The 18,351-nt window shown below is 44.7% G+C and overlaps 1 protein-coding gene across 2 annotated transcripts in view; it reads right to left on the bottom strand.

Moving 5' to 3' along the window:
• The window catches only part of LOC135386876 (uncharacterized), a 126,718-nt gene that overhangs the window by 93,211 nt on the left and 15,156 nt on the right, over positions 1-18,351 (bottom strand). For both annotated transcript variants that reach the window (XM_064616389.1, XM_064616390.1), the window contains exon 2: positions 7,289-7,346. In XM_064616389.1, the coding sequence (XP_064472459.1) occupies positions 7,289-7,346 (58 nt within the window). The remainder of the gene's footprint in view (positions 1-7,288; positions 7,347-18,351) is intronic.

Raw genomic sequence — 18,351 nt, 5'->3', positions numbered from 1 at the left:
CAGCATGCTCATCACAGATTGGCAGAAATAGGTGAAGTCATGAGAAAGACTCATCTATCTGTGAATTTTGACACATGGCACGTTGCAAGAGGGCCACATTTGCTTTGTAACGCACCGTCATAACACATGTGTATGCTGTCCATTGGTTGACAACATATTTCCTATCAGAAGGGGTACAGTTGGGGGCTTGGGGGGTACACAGTTCGATATGGGCTTCCAGAATATTGTTACAGTTTCAAGAAGTCAACGTACCTCCGGAGCTGACCTTTAACTACCTGTACTTAACCACTGTCCATCACTGCCATTTTTTTTAACAAGCAAGGGGATAGCTTGAACGAAGGGAGTTGCCTCAGGACAGGAGCCGCCGATATTTCGAACAGAGACTCTTCTTCGTTTGGGCACCCAGAAGAAGAACAGTATCTGTTCGAAATATCGGCGGCTCCTGTCCTGAGGAAACACCCTTCGTGCTTATACCGGTTCGCTGGATTTCTACCCATCTAGGGGGAAAGCTTGTGTTGTGGGGACATACTTAGACAGTTTTTAGTATTGCGTTGACTAGTACATAAGCAGAGTTGAACATGCTTCTGTGTCTTTCTATGTTTGGATGCGACTATTTTTGCGCCATTCATTGTTCAGTATGTTCGTGTTTGTCAACTGCTCGCGCGGCATAGGTTCCTGCTGTGCATAACATTTTTGGCATATTTCTTCGCCGGTATGTCGGTTAAGGAACAGTACTTTATCTCAGAATAAGGACATCATTAGAGCCTGAAATCTCAGAGTTCAATCCAAATACTCCATGAATTTGCACAAGAAACTTGAGATGACCGCTTTACGGCAAACCATTATTAATATACAAGGCATGTCCTCCACTGACACATCTCTGGGCAGTGTCACCTGTCATAAGGTGCACAATGTACCTGGCAATATTATCACATGACAGTATTACAATCATTAACCACGAATAGCGGAAGAAATCATCACTCAAAACTTGAGGCTCTAGCTATGAGTGGTGGAATAGAGAGGGATCCAGAAAGCGTACTGTTGCTATTAAGAGGAACCTCACCTTAATGTGCATCACCAATTTCTTGTTCCAAAAAGGCAGAGGAAATAACAGACAGACTACCTCAATGTCTGTTAATGGACCTGCCCTTATGAAAATGATTTTCTAGTTTGTATACAGGTCTTAACCAGGATGTATCCAGCCTATTCAGTCCCAATCTAGCAGATAGAAACTAGATTAAAACTCGATACAGGATTTATTGAGCGCACTGTATACATTTTCTATACAGGAATTCCTAACCACTTTGTAACCAGCACTTATCAATTTCTGTACAAGAACACCCTATACAGATTTTATACAGAAAGTTCTGTCCGTTTTGTAACTAGTTCCTATTCAGTATTTATTCAGCCGCAGTATTTTATGACTTGTGAACCCCATCACAATGTACGCACATGCAGTACTAAAAAAAGAATTCACTGCTCCATTTCTTATTTAATGGGCCATGCCATTGACCATTCTTTCACAAGCGCCTTACATTGACAGAGACTTCAAAATCGTTTTTATAACAGTTGATGTGCCACGGGTTGAGGTTATGTACCTACGCACCAGAGTATCGTGCATTGTTGGTCGTACAGTTGGCCGTACTGTAATCCCAAAATTGCATGCTTGTGCTCCAGTAGTGCTGGGCACAGCATTTGTAAAATACACGTACGCGAGAACAAAGAATTTGGACAATTTCGCGGCTATCTGTCCACCACGACAAGCAGAAATATTCTACTCTTCCAGCTTGCCCCGATATCTGTTCTCCTGCCTCGTGCAGAACAACTTTTCTTCACCTTCTAAAGAGAAAGCTCTATAAACATCTGATACAACGTATCGTGCACAAGAGTGAAGGAGAATGAAATGGCCATGGTCATTTCAATCTCATTCACTAACTGTACGATTTCACTAACTGTACTTAAACTGTACAATTCAGCACACGAGGAAAACCGCCGTGCACGGCAGTTTTCCTCCCTGTGCTGAAGTCCGAATTGTTAAGTCTGCAAGACATGCGGGACAGTAGTAGTTTTCTTTTCTTTTTTGTTATAATTCGATGGCACGCGCCATCGAATTATTAAAAAAGAAGCAACTAATCGACCTATAGCCTCATGCAGTAAACGGCATTTGTTCTTACTGGGTCTTTGCCACCTCCCGATGTAAATGTCATGTAACGTAAGTTTAATTATGTAAATTTTTGCGAGTTTAAGTCAGAAATTTTCAAGTGAAGGTCGCTTTTTCACCCCACCAATGTGAAGAGCTCAGTACTGAGGTACTCAAATTAACGATAATTGATAATTCAGGAGCTATACCGTCGGAAAACATTACCGAACATTACGCTCTATGGAGCTCCCACAGGATAGCGCACGATGAATTTTTCAACTCAATCTTTGTCAGTCCGACGAACCCTTATGAAAATAATTTTCTAGTTTCTATACAGGACGTATAGAGAATCTATCTATCGTGTCTAGTACGTGTCAATCTTGTGCATAGGAAATAGATAGAAGCTGTATAGGGTTTTTAACTGGTAAACTGTACACAGTTTCTGTACAGACTTCAGACTCTAGAATGTATACATTCTCTATACAGTCTCTATAGAGCTAATACTAGCTGCCCCGAAAGATCTTATTTACGGACATCTGTTACTTGTTTTTTGTTGTACATTTGAAGAACAACTAATACATGTGACATGTGCATGTATGAATATGGATACAAATGCTAATAGCAATATTGTGACTTATCACTTCAGGCAACGTGAACATTTACCGTTTAGTACTTTTTAATGTTGCACTTGACGAACTGCTGCTTCTACACTGTCAGAGGAAAAGGTATAAAAAGCGTATGTATAAAAAGGTAAACCAGGGCGGTAGTACAATTTTTGTACCTATTTCAACTGTCTATACCATCGTTTAAACCAAGTGTAACTCACTGATAGCAGTAGCTAATCGTATAGTACGGGGCGGGCTCTATGCATGAGTAACGTGCAGCACCACATTAATTTGGTGTGGAGATTGTGCTGGGTTAGTTCGAGTAATTTGAGTAATAAACACAGTCCTTAATGCAGTAATATATTAACCAGTTGGAGGAAATATTTTTAGTGACTGTTATTTGCTACCGAAATAACAATCTATGCGTGCTCTCCTCACCCGTGTGGTTGCATCTCGAGCTAAGACGGCTCCACATGTGGCCTAGCCATTTCGTTGCAGCAGTATTTGTTGCTCTGCAAACACGTCATGGGCTTGTGCGTGTGCAGGTGTTTCCCTCTTCCTTTTGTGTATTTTACGTATTTCTTAAGTTTTTCTTAGGTCTTTTTTCTCTCTCTTTTTTTTTTTGTCTTGTTTGTAGTGGGATGTGGCGGTAAAATAGATGTTTTTGGCGGTTTTTGAAATACAAAAGAAGATTTTCGAGCTACTCCCATCGCCTAGGCGGCGCAAACAATGCGTAGTCAACCAGTTGTCGAAGCTGCATCGAAAATGAAACGAGATTCTATTCATATTCTATACGACTTGTAATATGCTCTCAAATTCCTACCTAATATTGTTTTTAGTTTCTATGAAATATCGTTTCCAGCCTCTATTCAAATTTGCCATCCAATTTTTTTCATCACCAATTATTGAAAGGAACCACACTGAAGCCAGATAAATGCTCTATATGTGTATACGTCTTACTGTATACAGCCACTTTAGAATTTGTAACTAATATGTATACAAGTTCTATACAATTTCCTTTCCAGTTTGTATACATTTTGGCTACCTAATTTGTAACTACTCCCGCGCCCATTTCTTAGAAGAAACTGGATTGGAGCTGTATACAATATGTATATACCTTTAATCCACCCAACCCAGGATTTTGTACACAGTTTGTATACAATCTGGAAAACTTTTTTCATAAGGGTGCAATCTGGTGCAGCACTGCCAGGTTCTCCTGCTGCTGGTCCCTCATTTCTTTCATGAGATTCACCAGCTCATCATGAGATGAAGGCCTCGCAGAATGTGGGGGCACTTGGAGGAACAAAGTGTATGTTACAGTGCAGATAATGATAACTAAGAGACTAAACATTACTGTGCCTATTAATGTCTACTGTGCACAGATCTGGGAGCTTGGCACAATGAAAATGAATAACAGGATAGTCAGAGGAGGACATTTGAAATTGTTTTCTGAGTAATGTTTGCAACAGAGCTGCAACACAAAACGGGTATGCTATCACTATAGCATCTTTTTATGACGAAGCATGATTTCAGACGTTATAGAACAAATAGAACTCGGCTTTTTATCTGCTGAGTGGCAATACGCAAGTCAATTTAGGTACCAATCTTAAACATATATACTGTGCTATCCTTAATGCAATCCCCTGGGAACCAGCGTTTTTTTTCTTTTCTTTTCGTTTTGTCTCAATTCACGAAAGCTCAAATCATGAGATTTTGATCAAACACTGTGATAAAAAAAGTAAATAATGTAATAGGGACATATTTGTGCATCAAGAACTCCTGTCATATATGTGCTTTATGTCAGCCACATTGAGGTATCGGAGTTTGAACTAATGAGATTCTACTGTTGTTTTAAACACTCAGACATTGAAGTGTGACTTAGTAATAAGCAACACATGGACCCTGAAATTGGCAACCTACCTCACCGTGTTCTGCGACCCATTGGAGGCAAGAATATGCGGGGACGAGGCAGCGGAAGTAAGGAACTCACCGTCCTTTCTGTCACTTCTGTGTTGTCCTCAGTTCCATCCTGAGGGGACTCCGCTGCAGTAGCTTGCCACCTCACTTCACTTGCCACCTCACGCTGCAGGGTTGGCGGTACCAAATGTGCCTGGATGGGTAAGGTATAACCTTTAAAGAGACCACAGAAAAGTAAAACCACATCTCCTGCATTTCAAAACGTTCCAATGTTCAACCGCAGATGTGACCTTAGCACGACATTACAGGTTTTAGTGCTTCTTACCTCACTCTCTTGAATTAGTGGGTCACCATTTACTGCGTGGATCCCAATAAGGGCGGTACTCTCTTCTCCAGAGCAGTCATTTCAGGAGCAGACTGTTCTTGCCATTGAGTTCGCTGCATGTCTCTTCTACTGCCAGCAGCTTTCTCTTTTACTTTGCACTTCCAGACTGACCAGACCTGAGATACAATTTGTTAGTCTTGTTGTACATACACCTGTAGACAAATCGCCAGACATCCCTTTAATACACACCTTTTTCCATTTTCACGCAAGAATTTCCAATGTTCCTCCGCTATTTGTAGAGCAAAATTTGGCGTACATTTATTGTCGAGTAGGAGTGGATTTTCTTCCTTATAGGTAAGCAATATATCACCACTGTTCTCAGGATGTTTTCTCACTCCTCGCTCGACTCGCCATTGAACAAAATAGCCGCGGACGAGTTCTAAAAAGTTACGAGTGGGATTAAACACGATGGATTTGCAGATGCACGGTGAGTTGTATGCAACGAAAGAATACCGAAAGCAGATACCCGACAGATCCGACCATAAAGGACCGTTTGGAAACTTTAATGTGTGGCAGTTCATATTGGTTCTCCAACACAAATGAGTTTTATTTCTCCCACATTTATTGTCCTAAACCTTCAGATGAAATATATAATCACGTTAGTACATGGGTACGAAGCAGACGATAGATTTGTGCCCATTCACGAGCCTGCGTCGTTCGTACTTCGTCGATGAAACACCATATCTTCAGTGGGCGCAAACATTACACAGAGAGAAAGGCGATTATGTTCACCAGTGATTCCATGCGTTTCGAGACTTAGACATCAGCAAATCGCGAGAGCACACAACGGACAGCGGACTATGAAAAACCCGCACGCGGTCCGAGACCCCTTCATCAGAGCACCATATACGAACACCACAGTATCCAGTCGTAATGATTAGAAAAGACATGTGTGACTATGAAAAGACACTAATGATTAGACATGGCCACAGCACAGCAAGGCGCAGCACACTCATTTGCGTACAGGTTTACACAGTTCCCAGGTAAAAACAAATTCACTTGGTCTCGCGAAACTATTTCGTCGTCTTCGAAACGCTATAGCCACCACAGGGGTGGCATCCAATGTATTTCTCCGTAGACGAAAGCGTGCTGGGCGAGCGCAATGCATCCTGGATGCATCCTGATCCTGGTCCTGGTCGCACGTCACAGCAAACGTCAAGGCACACGTGACCTTAAAGATGGCGGCGCCCATGATCAGTGGCCAAACCGTTTGTAAACAATGCGGTTGCTGTTTCTGCGCGACGTTTTGAATGTCTTTCGATCACGGTAATTATTTTTATCCAGTAATCTCGCAGTAAAACGCGCAGTTTTACACATAAGGCCTCGTGCTGTTGACGACTTCCAAAGATGTAATGACGACCGCGCGTTAAGACTCACTGAGCCGATGCAAAGGAGAAATGGGCTACATTGTTGCGGAAGAAGCACCGCATAGTTTACGCTGGCAAAATACGCTCATCACCTGGCGTTATGACGACGAAAATATGTCGGTAAGCGGCAAAACGGCATGTAAACAAAGTCACATGACCTGAAAATGACGTTTCCTATGACGTGCGACCAGGAGAGTTTTGCCAAAAGCACCCGCTTGAGGGTAGTTACAACAATGGCGGGTTTGTATCATCCCTGTCATAGCCACCGAGCGATAACTCCGTAACCTATTGATGCGCAGCCAGTTTGTTTAGCACATAACACAAACCTAAACAAACGCAACGGCGGCAGCGATTCGCTGGACGCCAGTACTCTCGCGACCAGCGTGATTCGTGCCGGCGGGAGGCGATGAGAGGAACCGTGTTATGGGTAGCGCGTGTTACGAGGACCAGGTAACGCTCGCTAAAAGTGGGCGGAGCTTGAGAATGGGGCGAAAAGTTCAAGATCGAGTCCCTGATCTACATCGCGAGGGAGGACACGCCTGAGCACCGCTGGGGATGCACCGTTAGGCTGCTCTGTACGGCGAGGAAGTGGTCAAAGGCAGAAAGACGATGGTTGTACAGCACACAAGAGGTGCGGAAACCTTAATTGTTGTCATAGCACCTTTAGTCCAGCGCGGATATTTTTTGTTAGTGTCAGAGCCCCTGTAATATTTTCCGTTCGACACTGGCTATATCCTTATTACACGGACTGAGTGAATGTCCAGTCTCAAGAATGGAATGGATAGCGTTGTATGAGATTATTTAATTGTCGGGAACTTAAATGGACCAACTTCCATGATCGTGTACGTGGCACAGGTCTGCTATATACACTCACGAGTTATTTTTCTGTAGTGACCGGTGATGTACAAGTCTACAGCGACAAAGTTCACCACCTAGTTGAAAGGAAGAAGACAGTTAGTCAGTGATGGCGTTGTTCGTGAATTATTCGTTCAGACTGAACGAGTGCCGTCATCAGTCCTTTCAGTCCCGGTGCCGGCTGTGCTGTCTGGGGTTTTTCCTGGGTTTTCGTCAGATGCTTTCAGACATATGTCGGCACAGTTCCCTTAGAAGTCGGCCCAGGACGCACAATCCCCCAGGGCGTCAGTCGTGTCGTTGCCCACACACGTGAGGCCGACAACGGCAAGCCCTATGACCACCACCACCACCACCACAAGTCCTTTCACTGGCGACAACGTAGTCGACATCTATCTATTTCTCTGCTCTGCAAAGCTGTTACGTGTCGAGTATCGTTCTGAGCCGACTGATAGGACTGCGTTCTCACGTTCGCGAACTACTGAACTGGGCTGTTTGGAGTCAACGATACTCCAGGCCTTACGAGGATCCGAAGTAACACGAATTAACTCACCGAAGTATATCTGTTTACGTGCTCTCATCATTTTTTTACGGATAAATCGGAAATTATTACGGAAGTTATCGGGAAAGGCAAGCGTGGACACGTTCTACCGGACTCTAATGGTGACGTCAATGACTTATGCAAAAGAATGAATGAAGCCTTCACAGTTACCAGTTCCCTTAGTGGCGATGCTGGAAAATCTTTGAGTTACGTAAAAAATCCTGTTGCGAGTACTTTTGCATTATATGAAGTTACCGCTGAAGAAGTTTTAAAAATTGTGAAGAAGTGTTCGGGCAATACTGCTCCTGGACATGATAACATAAGCATGAAAATCATTAAATATAATATTGATATATTGTGTCCAGTGCTTGTTGATCTGTATAACTCTTCCATTCTCGAAGACAAGTACCCTGATGCCTTTAAGATTGCTAGGGTCGTTCCGGTATATAAGAGTGGACCGCGTAACATTTTGTCGAATTATCGGCCGATTTCGGTTCTCAGTGCATTAAACATTATATTTGAGAAAATACTATCTGTTAGACTTACAAGATTTCTTTTAAGGCACAATGTGATCAGTCCTAGCCAGCATGGTTTTCGTTGTACTCGGTCAACAGCAACTGCCGTTCTCTCAATTTCAGAATTTATAAATGCGTGTTTTGATAATAATGAAATTTGTGTTTCGATATTTCTTGACTTAAGAAAGGCATTTGATAGTGTATCTCATGATATTCTGCTTTGCAAATTAGATACTTATGGCTGTAGAGGACATTTACTCGATTTGTTTACTAGTTACCTTAAAAATAGAACCCAAGTCGTGTCGGTAGATGGGTGTCGCTCCCATGCGTTACCAGTCCATATGGGAGTCCCTCAAGGATCTGCCCTAGGGCCGATCTTTTTTCTTCTTTACGTAAATGATTTTTCGACCGCGGTAAACACTGATAGCATTATGTATGCTGACGACACCGTTCTGCTTTTTAAGGGTTCGTGTATTGACGACATTCAAGCCAAAATTCATTGTGTTGTCCCACACCTACTAGAGTGGTTAGAGGCAAATTCATTAACATTAAATCTTACAAAAACTAAATATATGGTCTTTAGTTCGCATCGTAAAGCTGTTAGATTGTCGAATTTTAAAATACAAATCAAAGGGGCAAACATAGACTGTGTTAATAGCTTTAAATACCTTGGTGTCATCCTAGACTCTCATTTGCACTGGAAGCCACATATTTCGTATATATGTTCTAAGCTTGCACGGGCAAATGGCGCACTATTCAGGGCGCGACAGGTACTCTCAGTTCCTATTCTCAGAACTTTATATTTTGTAATTTTTCAATGTCATTTGTTATACTGTGTAGAGTCATGGGGGCATACCTATCAGTCTTATCTGAACCCAGTTGAAGTTCTACAAAATCGTGCAGTCCGTATTATATCCAATACATATCCGAGGATCTCTTGTTCTAGTCTGTATCAACCATTAGGCATTCTGCCATTTAATCTTTTATGCTTTGAGAGAACTGTATTGATGATAAAAAATTGCATTATGAATGAGGGAGCTGTTGCTGGAGTAAGGCTTATATCTGTTACACGCACGAGCCGTGCTATGTTGGAACACCACTTTAATGTTGCGCAGTTCTCGAATATATATGGTAAGCGTCTTCTGCGACACCAAGGAGTTATCAAGTGGAACTCTCTGCCTCTATATGTTATAATGTCCAACAATTTAAAATTAGCTGTGCGAAGGTTCCTATTGAATAAGTGTTAGTATTACTGTTTCTTGCTATAAGTGTTAGTTGGTATGATTACGTTTTTATGTTTGCTGTCGACTGGATGTCGGTAGCTTGGCACTGACATTTGACTGTTGCTGCTGTTGAACATTGTTACTGTATTTTTTCTCTCTTTACCGGATCGTACTAGCCTTAGGCTATGATCCGTATGGATTATGCAGTTATGTTGTTTAAAGCATGTGTCAAAAAAGTAATAAAAAAAAAAAAAAAACGATGAACTACTCTCCGGGAGCTGGTCACTGAATGAATGAGTCGGCTCTGACCGCTCAGTCATTCACTGTGACTGGTTCGTTTGGCTCCGACACTTAGCGAAGGAATCATTCGCTGTGAGGAAGCCGCGGTCCTAGCACTTATCTGACCAGGGATTTCCCGGAAACCGTACGGAAACCGTGTACACCCTCCCTGCATTTTTGTAACCCCCCCCCCCCCCTTAAACTTCTCAGGTGACTCCACCCAGCCCGGCTACCAACACGTTCTGGTAGTGAGTCCGGCGCAGCAAATTACATCCTGTACTGTCAAACTTGGGCTGTAGGACCACAGTCATGCAGATGATCGTACCATGCATTTGTCCAAAATCATTTGAAAGTGACTGTTCAATGCCTATATTGCGCGCATATACGAGCACGCAAACTCAATGTGGATCATCAAGAACCGTTTGCGCCCAACTCAATCAAGCAAAGTATTCTGCTTTTTTCGTCCAAGGTTTTCACCTTTGGTTGCTAGGTGTTCACTGAGCTTCGTGAGACAAGGTGCTAGTATTTTTTCTTTGTTGCTGCTACATCTTTGTTGGTTGTGCGATTATGGATCTTAATGTTGAAATGCCGTTCATAGTGAACCTGTATTCTAATGTACTGTGTTCTAACGTAATACCATGACCAAATAAAACGGGAAAGCTGTGCAGATATATCACAATTGTGCCACGATTCTTTCCGTGTCTAAGAAAAATTCCGTAAGTGGAACCTTCACCCCCCCGAAAGCTCGGCACCCCCCCCCCCCCCCAGCAGTGAATTTCTGGGGAAATCACTGTATCTGACTATGGTCACTGGTGTTCCGATAAATGTTTCCATTCTTAATATGCTTTTTTTCTTTTGTCGAGAAACGAGTTAGGAAGCTCGAAAAAGTCATCAAATGGGAAGAACTGCGTCCATTTTGTTTACAGTTAGTGACGTAACAGCAGCAGGTTCGGGGGTACCGGTGACTTGACCCACATCTTTTGGGAACCCCTGTTCACTTTTGTCCTGCTCAAATGTACTGCGACTCGCTGCTGGGGAAAGGGACGTTGGAGGCCAATAAAGACTATATCTTCTAAAGGTCTTTTAGAGCTTTCTAGGGGTAAGTACGTACACGGTCGATCACGCGGAAAGCTCACCCCGTAGATTGACGGCAAGTGGCGCGGGACCGGATTGCGCACAATGGTGGTTTGGGCAAGGTATATCTAACAGGTAGCGCAACTCCCATAGGCCCCTGTGTCTTCAGAATGACGCCATGATAGAGACGGTCAGCGCTATCCATCCGTTGCGCGGACTACTATGATTGTAAATAAATGACGTCAGAGAATACGTCAGCACTATGAATAATAAGTAGTGCATAATTAGCCATGGCACGTTTACATTCGCGCACTTTGTTTGCGTTGTATTCGATTTTCCTCACCCAGGCAACACCACCAGACGAGAATACAGAAAAATAAATCATATCAGGTTTAATTAAATATTATCAATTCGAAATACATACAGTTATCACAGATTTAGACAACTCCAAACTGAAGGGCATCGTGATGACCACACAGAAATTACGAAGGTTCACTGAAGGCCCATTACTCACCTAGAGCTATACGTACACATAGTGATTAGACGTTTGCATTTATTCAATAAGTGGCCATTATAGGTACATTGCAACAAAACATGGCATCGTTGGTGCAGATCTGATTCCGGCTAACACTCACGCTATCATGGCCGCTTGTCCCATGACGAAATTTTTTTCCGCCGTGCCAGCAACAGGGGATGCATTGTATTTATCTGTTCAGGCGTGTAATTCTTTCTCTACAGCTCCTAGATGTGAACGTCGGTTCCTGTTTAACCCAAACAGTGTACGAACTCTGTATCACAATGCACGGACACACGGCACGGATACAGAGATGCACGGATAAACACGCCCACAGTGACACATGCGCAAAGGGAGCAGGACACGGAAATGTACTCGGGTGGTAGATGATTTAGTATATGTGCACGAATGGGGCAATAGAAAGTTTTTTCTACATTGAAATTATGAACACCCTATTAGTACACACACAAACTATGCCCATGTTGTAAAGTTTTTCTGTTTACGATCGTACCTCTACTACCAACACCCAGGATCGCTCGCGCCTCTTGCTGGTAGCTTTGCCGATTGGTCTAATTTGGTATTTTCGCTTGTTTACGCTACCAGATTAGATATACCTTGGTTTGGGTACGATCGTGATCGCTCCTGCGTGCGGACAACACGAGTCTCAGCATTATACATCTAGAGATCCGACCAACTCTCGTGTGCCCAGTGTAGCATTGCCTGGCGCGAATAGGAGAAAAGGCAGGCAACGCTAGAGAGAAAGAGCCATTATTGCGGGAAACAGCATCGAAGAAAGATGTAAATGGACAATCTGTTATAATGTGTATGTTCACTGTGTGTCTTGATTCTGAGTAACTAACACTGGAATCGTAAAGCTGTCCACTTTTTCCCACTTTTCCACTTTCCACTTTTTTCCTTTGTCCACTACATTTGGCAGCGAGGTTTTCGTGTCTGCTACATCGGCACAAGAAAAAAGAAAAAAGATGTAGGCTCACGTATCACCCATTCCCACGTTCCACCCACACAGAGCGCCAGCTTCAGCAGCGCAAGGGTGGGAGAAGTGGTTAAGTCGTTTCGAGAGCTTTATTGTGGCGAACTACGTTATAGATAAAACACAGCAGAAAACAATGTTACTCCACTACGCGGGAGAGTCAGTGTATGACATGCAGAAGCGTTGGGAGGTACGCCCGAGGACGACATCAAGCAGACAAAGAAAAGCCTCACAGAACACTTCAAGTCAAGAAGAACATAGTTTTCGAACAACCCGTGTTTCGACAGGCAGACCAGCAGCAACTGGAGAGCACCACCGAATACTTCATTAGGCTACAGAAGTCTACGGCGCTACGTCGCTAGGCTACGTCGACGTGCAAGTTCGCCGATGAAGAGCAATCATTGCTCACGCAGATGACTGCGTGGAAGGCGTCGCATCCAGCCGATTAAGAAGACAATTTCTTGGAGATCGCAGCATCACGTCTGAGAAGCTGAAAGAACTGGGACCCTTGAGCAAGGAGAGCAGCAGGGTGACAAAATGGAAGCCAGACCAGAGTCGGTGCAAGGTGTTAGCGTCGTATCAAACAGCAACTACAATCACAAGAAGAAACGCTTCGAAGAGAAGAGAAGTGAAAACCAATGTTGGGGATGTGGAGACCAATGGCGGCACAAAGAAGGGATGACCTCTTGTTCTGCATGGAAGGCTACGCTGCCAAAGGGAACATCATTTCGCGAAATAATGTCGCTCAAAACAAGACAAACAAAACCCAACAGTAACAACGGTTATCTCAGAAGACGTAGAAGACGACCTTTCAGACGACTGCACAATGTTCAGGGTTGTGACAGTACAGAAGTCGTTACCCAGAGTGACGGTGAGCACTGACCCAGTGAAGAGGCAAGCATTGATCGACATAGGATCCTCCATAAACGTTGTGGATGTCGAAACTTTTCAAGCAATACAGCTCAGCAAAGCCGCACAACTTACTCCAACAAACAAGCAGCATTTTGCCTATAGAAGCAAAACGAAATTCCTATCTTAGGCAAGTTCGGAACAGAAATTGAAGTTGGAAACAAAACTATTCATGCATAGGTAGCCGTGGTAAACGAAGCAGCTGAAAGTATCATGGGATACGAAAATGCAAATACCCTAGGAATTTCGAAGATAGTTATGAACATTTGCGAAGAGCTGGGACTAGAACCTCAAGGGGAATGCTCAGAACATTTCGACGGTAGGGGAAAACTGAAGAATATTATAGTGCGCCTGTATGTTGGCCCTACAGTGACGTCAGTGGCTCAGCCACACAGAAGGATATCTCTCCACACAAGGGAGACCGTTGAACGAAAACTTGCACAGCTACGGGAGGACGACATCGTAGAGAAGGTACCTGGACCTACTTCATGCAATCGTTCTAACGCTAGGAATCGACGATATCAGACTGTGCCTCGATATGAAAGAAGCCTAACAAGGCCATCAAGCGTGCATGACATGTGATGCCCACAATCGATGATACCATCAGTATCATCAGAAAGTTTTTCTCCAAACTTGATCTCAGGGACAGATGCCACCAAGTAGAGTTGGCAGGAGACTAGGGAGAAACAACCACGTTCTCTGCTCACTGTGGACTTTATCGCTATAAAAGGCAAAAGTACGGCATTTCATCATCAGCAGAAGTGTTTCGAGACGTGATACGCCATGTAATAAATTGTGTTGAAGGTGTTATAAATGATAGTGATGATATCATCTTGTCTGGAAAGACGAGCGAAGAACATGATCAACGACTTTGACAACCGCTTCCAAAACTCGCAAAGACTGGTCTTGTTTTCAATGCTAGAAAATGTGCATTTCGATAACACACGTTAGAGTTTTTGGATTTCTGTTCACAGAAGAAGGAATTGAGCCGGACCCTGGGAAGGTAAGGTCCATCTGCAAGCTAGCACGGCCACAAGATGTGCGGGAATTTAGAAGCTTCTTGGGAATGATGACATATTGGACAAGATTTCTCCCAAGGCTAGCACGAGCTGTAGAACCTCTACGACATTTCACCAGAAAATACTCAAAATTTAAGTGGTTGGCTGAACATGAAAATCTTTCAATTAAACAAAGAGACTGATCAGAGACTGAGCCTCGAGAAAGAAAGTTGGCATACGTTGACCCATCTCAGGAAACCCAGGTCACAGCGGTCGCTGGACCATCAGCTCCGCATGCAATTCTGAGCCAGAAGGAAAAGAAGCTAACGTCATTGCATACTACAGCAGGCCTCTGTCTCCAGTAGAGCAAAGATTTTCGATAGAAAAATAACTTTTAGCTGTTGTATCTGATGTCAATCATTTCCACCTGTATTTGTACGGAGCTGCATTTGTGATACAGACAGACGACAAACCACTTGTGAGCATTACAGAAAGTTCATGATCTCTCGTGCCAGCAAGGACAGAAAGGACACTTCTGAAATTGCAGCAGTACAGATTCCGGCCCTACCACATAGCAGGAGCAATCAACCCAGCAGACTACCTGTCACGGAACGTAGCAGAGCAAGAACAACGGAAAGAGACCACCACAGACCAGTACATCACCCATGCTGCTGGACAAGCATGTCCAAAAGCTTTAACCCTAGAACAGGTACAGAGTGCGACGAGAGATAACGTCATTCTGTAGAAACAATCAGAGGTCCTACAAATGAACAGCAAAAGTGATAAATCTGTACGGACTGTTGCGACCGGCTATTGCACGTGGTCTTGTCTTTGTATTCGGAGTCAACTATGCACGAAAGAAGGCCAAGCGACCCGTTCCTAACCTTGGCCATCAGAGGTCCAAGGGCGGCTCACAAAACCCCGAGTACGAACAATTAGTCTAATCCTCTCGGCAGTGGGACAAAACCAGGCCACAGCCGTTGAGCCACCTGTTGTTTCCATGGTCAAGACGAACCCCTCTGGGCCAAGAATACTTCTTTGTCGCGCCAGGACGTCTCGCCTAGCTCTCCGGACAATGGACACCAATCGGAGAAGCACGTGATGTCTGGAAGGCCACGTCCCCCAAATTTTGTATAAAACCAGAGGTCCCGGACGGCCTCCTTGTCTGTTCTCCTCGAGACTTCGTCATGCAATAAACCTGTGTTGTTTCGTTAGACTGACCCCTGCCTGGCTGCCTTCCGCTACGCTACCACATGGATCCACAAATGCAACAACTGGTTGGCAGCGCTGGGATGGATCTCACTAGGCCGTACCTCATGGGTTAGTGTTCCGTTTTCCTTGCTTAGATTGTTGCCAGACTGTGAGGAGGCGGTAGGCGAAACCTGATAGCGTTGTTAGGAAGCCCTAAGTTGAACCAGCTTCACTCTAAAAGTCAGGGACAAGGGAAATCGGCACTCAGAAGGGAAATCATGGACCTAACAAAGTTGAGGGTACCAGACTTGTTACTCCTATTGGCGGAACTTGGTGGCACTGCGGGGCAGGTAAAAAGAAAACCTGAGATTATTGAGCTCATTCGGGGAATTGGAGCGGATAATGAGGAAATTAAGGAAACGTGGGAACTGATCCTGGAAAGAAAACAGGACGAGGAAGTTGCTGAGCGCGAGCGCCAAGAAAAGGAAAAATGGGAGCGCGAAGAGAGGCAACGCAACCGAGAGCACAAGGAGCGGCAGGCCAAAGAGCAGCGGGAGCACGAATTGGCTTTAAAGAAGCTAGAACTGGAAAAGCTTAAACTAGAATCAGACAGTTCCGCGCGTGCCATAAGTAGAAGCGGCGACAGTGAGAGACTAAAGATCAAAGACCTCCTACAACCGTATAAGATCGGAGAGGACATCGGTCTGTTTCTCGTTAACTTCGAACGAACCTGTGAAAAGGTGGGCTTTGACAGGGAAACTTGGCCACACAAACTCCTCACCTTGCTGCCATGCGAGGCGGTGGACGTTATAGCGAGACTGAGCAAAGAAGAGGCAGGAGACTACAACAAAGCAAAAGCCGCACTCTTGAAGAAATTTAGGCTTTCTACCGAAGCGTTTCGGTAGCGCTTTCGGACTTCAGAAAAGAAAGGAGATCAGTCATACCCGGAATTCGCCTACGGTTTTAAAGCTAACCTGCTAGAGTGGCTGAAAAGTGCGGAGGTATACGGTGACCACGACAAGGTTGTAGAATGCGTGGCATTAGAAGAGTTTTACCGATGCCTTCCGGCGCAGGCCATGTTTTGGGTGCAAGACAGGATAACCAACGTAGACGTACAGAAGGCCGCCAAACTGGCAGAAGAATACGTAACGCGTAGGAAGGAGCAAGGTGCCAGTATCTTTCCCCCTAAGGCAACAAAGGAGACCGAAGGTGAACACTTAGACAACGGGAAAGACGGGTATAAAAGGAAGTTTAATCCGAAACGTTCTGAAAAGGGCCGGGAGAACGAGAACGGGAAGGAAAACCGGTTGGGGGCTTCGGGGAAGACAGAAGGTCGAGCGCAATCGGGTAACGGCAAACAAAGCCGAGATACATCTAGGGTGTTTGAATCTAGAAGACGGGACCTTTGTTACACAAGTAACAAACCGGGTCACTACTCGTCGAATTGCCCTAACCGAGTTGTATTTTCGTATGTGAGCGACACTGCAGAAAACGCAAAATTGCTCGAGCCCTACCTGCGGGACATGACGGTTAACGGCAAGGCATGCAAAGTACTGCGCGATTCAGCCGCAACAATGGATGTACACCCATCATATGTTACCGAAGGCGACTACACAGGCGAATGCGCGTGGATCAAGCAAGTTGTGGAGGAGCAGAGCGTGTGTCTGCCATTGGCGAGAGTGACTATTGAAGGTCCGTTCGGAACTCTAGCGACAGAAGCGGCGGTATCTAGCAATCTACCGTTAGCATACCCATACTTGTTTTCAAACAAATCAGATCAGATGTTGAGGGTCCGTGGACTGAGCTTCTCAGAAGAGGTGGTACTAGCTCTGACGCGTTCCAAAGCAAGGGAGCCCGCTTCTAAAATGGAGTATGACGCAAAGGCGGCCGCCCCCCAGATTTTGTCGACTCAGGGCGTCGAAGGAGGTTCGGGCAATCTAAGTTCCGAAGGCACTGAAAAAGAATGCGATGAAGGGGGCCAGAATAGTTCACCGGCGGAAAGCGCACAAGAGACCGCAAGCGCAAGCGTAGTCGAGGGTGATTTTTTGACGCCAGTTTCGCAAAATTTAGAAAACCTCGCAAATGTAGACAGAGCGACATTCGCGGAAGAGCAGAAGCCCGACCCATCGCTGATCGATGTAAGCAACAGCATAACTGCAGGTGTAGCCAAGAAAAAACATTACGTTTTATGTAAAGTCTGATCTGCTTTACCGACGCTACGTAGATCGAAAGGGCAAAACTTTTGAGCAGTTGGTTGTACCTCAAAAGTACAGCAATGATCTGCTTCATCTGGCACACTCAGGATCGTGGGCCGGGCACTTGGGCATCCGCAAAACGAAGCTCCGCCTCTTACAAGAATATTACTGGCTGATGTGTTGGAAAGATGTAGAGTTGTTCGTGAGGTCATGCGACACATGTCAACGAGTAGGGAAATCAGGTGACCGAAGAAGAGCGCCAATGCAGCTGGTCCCTATCATAACGGAACCCTTCAGGCGACTCGTAATAGATATAGTCAGCCACTACCTGCGTCGTCTACCGGGAGCCGTTACATCTTAACTGCGCTGTGTCCCGCGACAAAGTTCCCAGAAGCGGTGCCACTCCCAGAGCTAAATTCCACAACAGTGGTAGATGCCCTGCTTTCCATGTTCGCGCGTATTGGCTTCCCTAGTGAGATACAATGCGACAACGGAAGCGTCTTCACTAGTTGCCTAACAACCACATTCTTTGAAAAATGTGGGATAAAGCTCATCCACAGCAGTATATACCACCCGCAATCAAACTGCGTGGAACGCGTCCATTCTGTATTAAAGCGCGTACTAAGGGCCTTGTGCTTTGAGAAGCAACGTGATT

This window comes from Ornithodoros turicata, chromosome 3, assembly GCF_037126465.1.
Source record: "Ornithodoros turicata isolate Travis chromosome 3, ASM3712646v1, whole genome shotgun sequence".
NCBI lineage: Eukaryota > Metazoa > Arthropoda > Arachnida > Ixodida > Argasidae > Ornithodoros > Ornithodoros turicata.
This window is presented reverse-complemented; position numbering and strand designations above follow the sequence as displayed.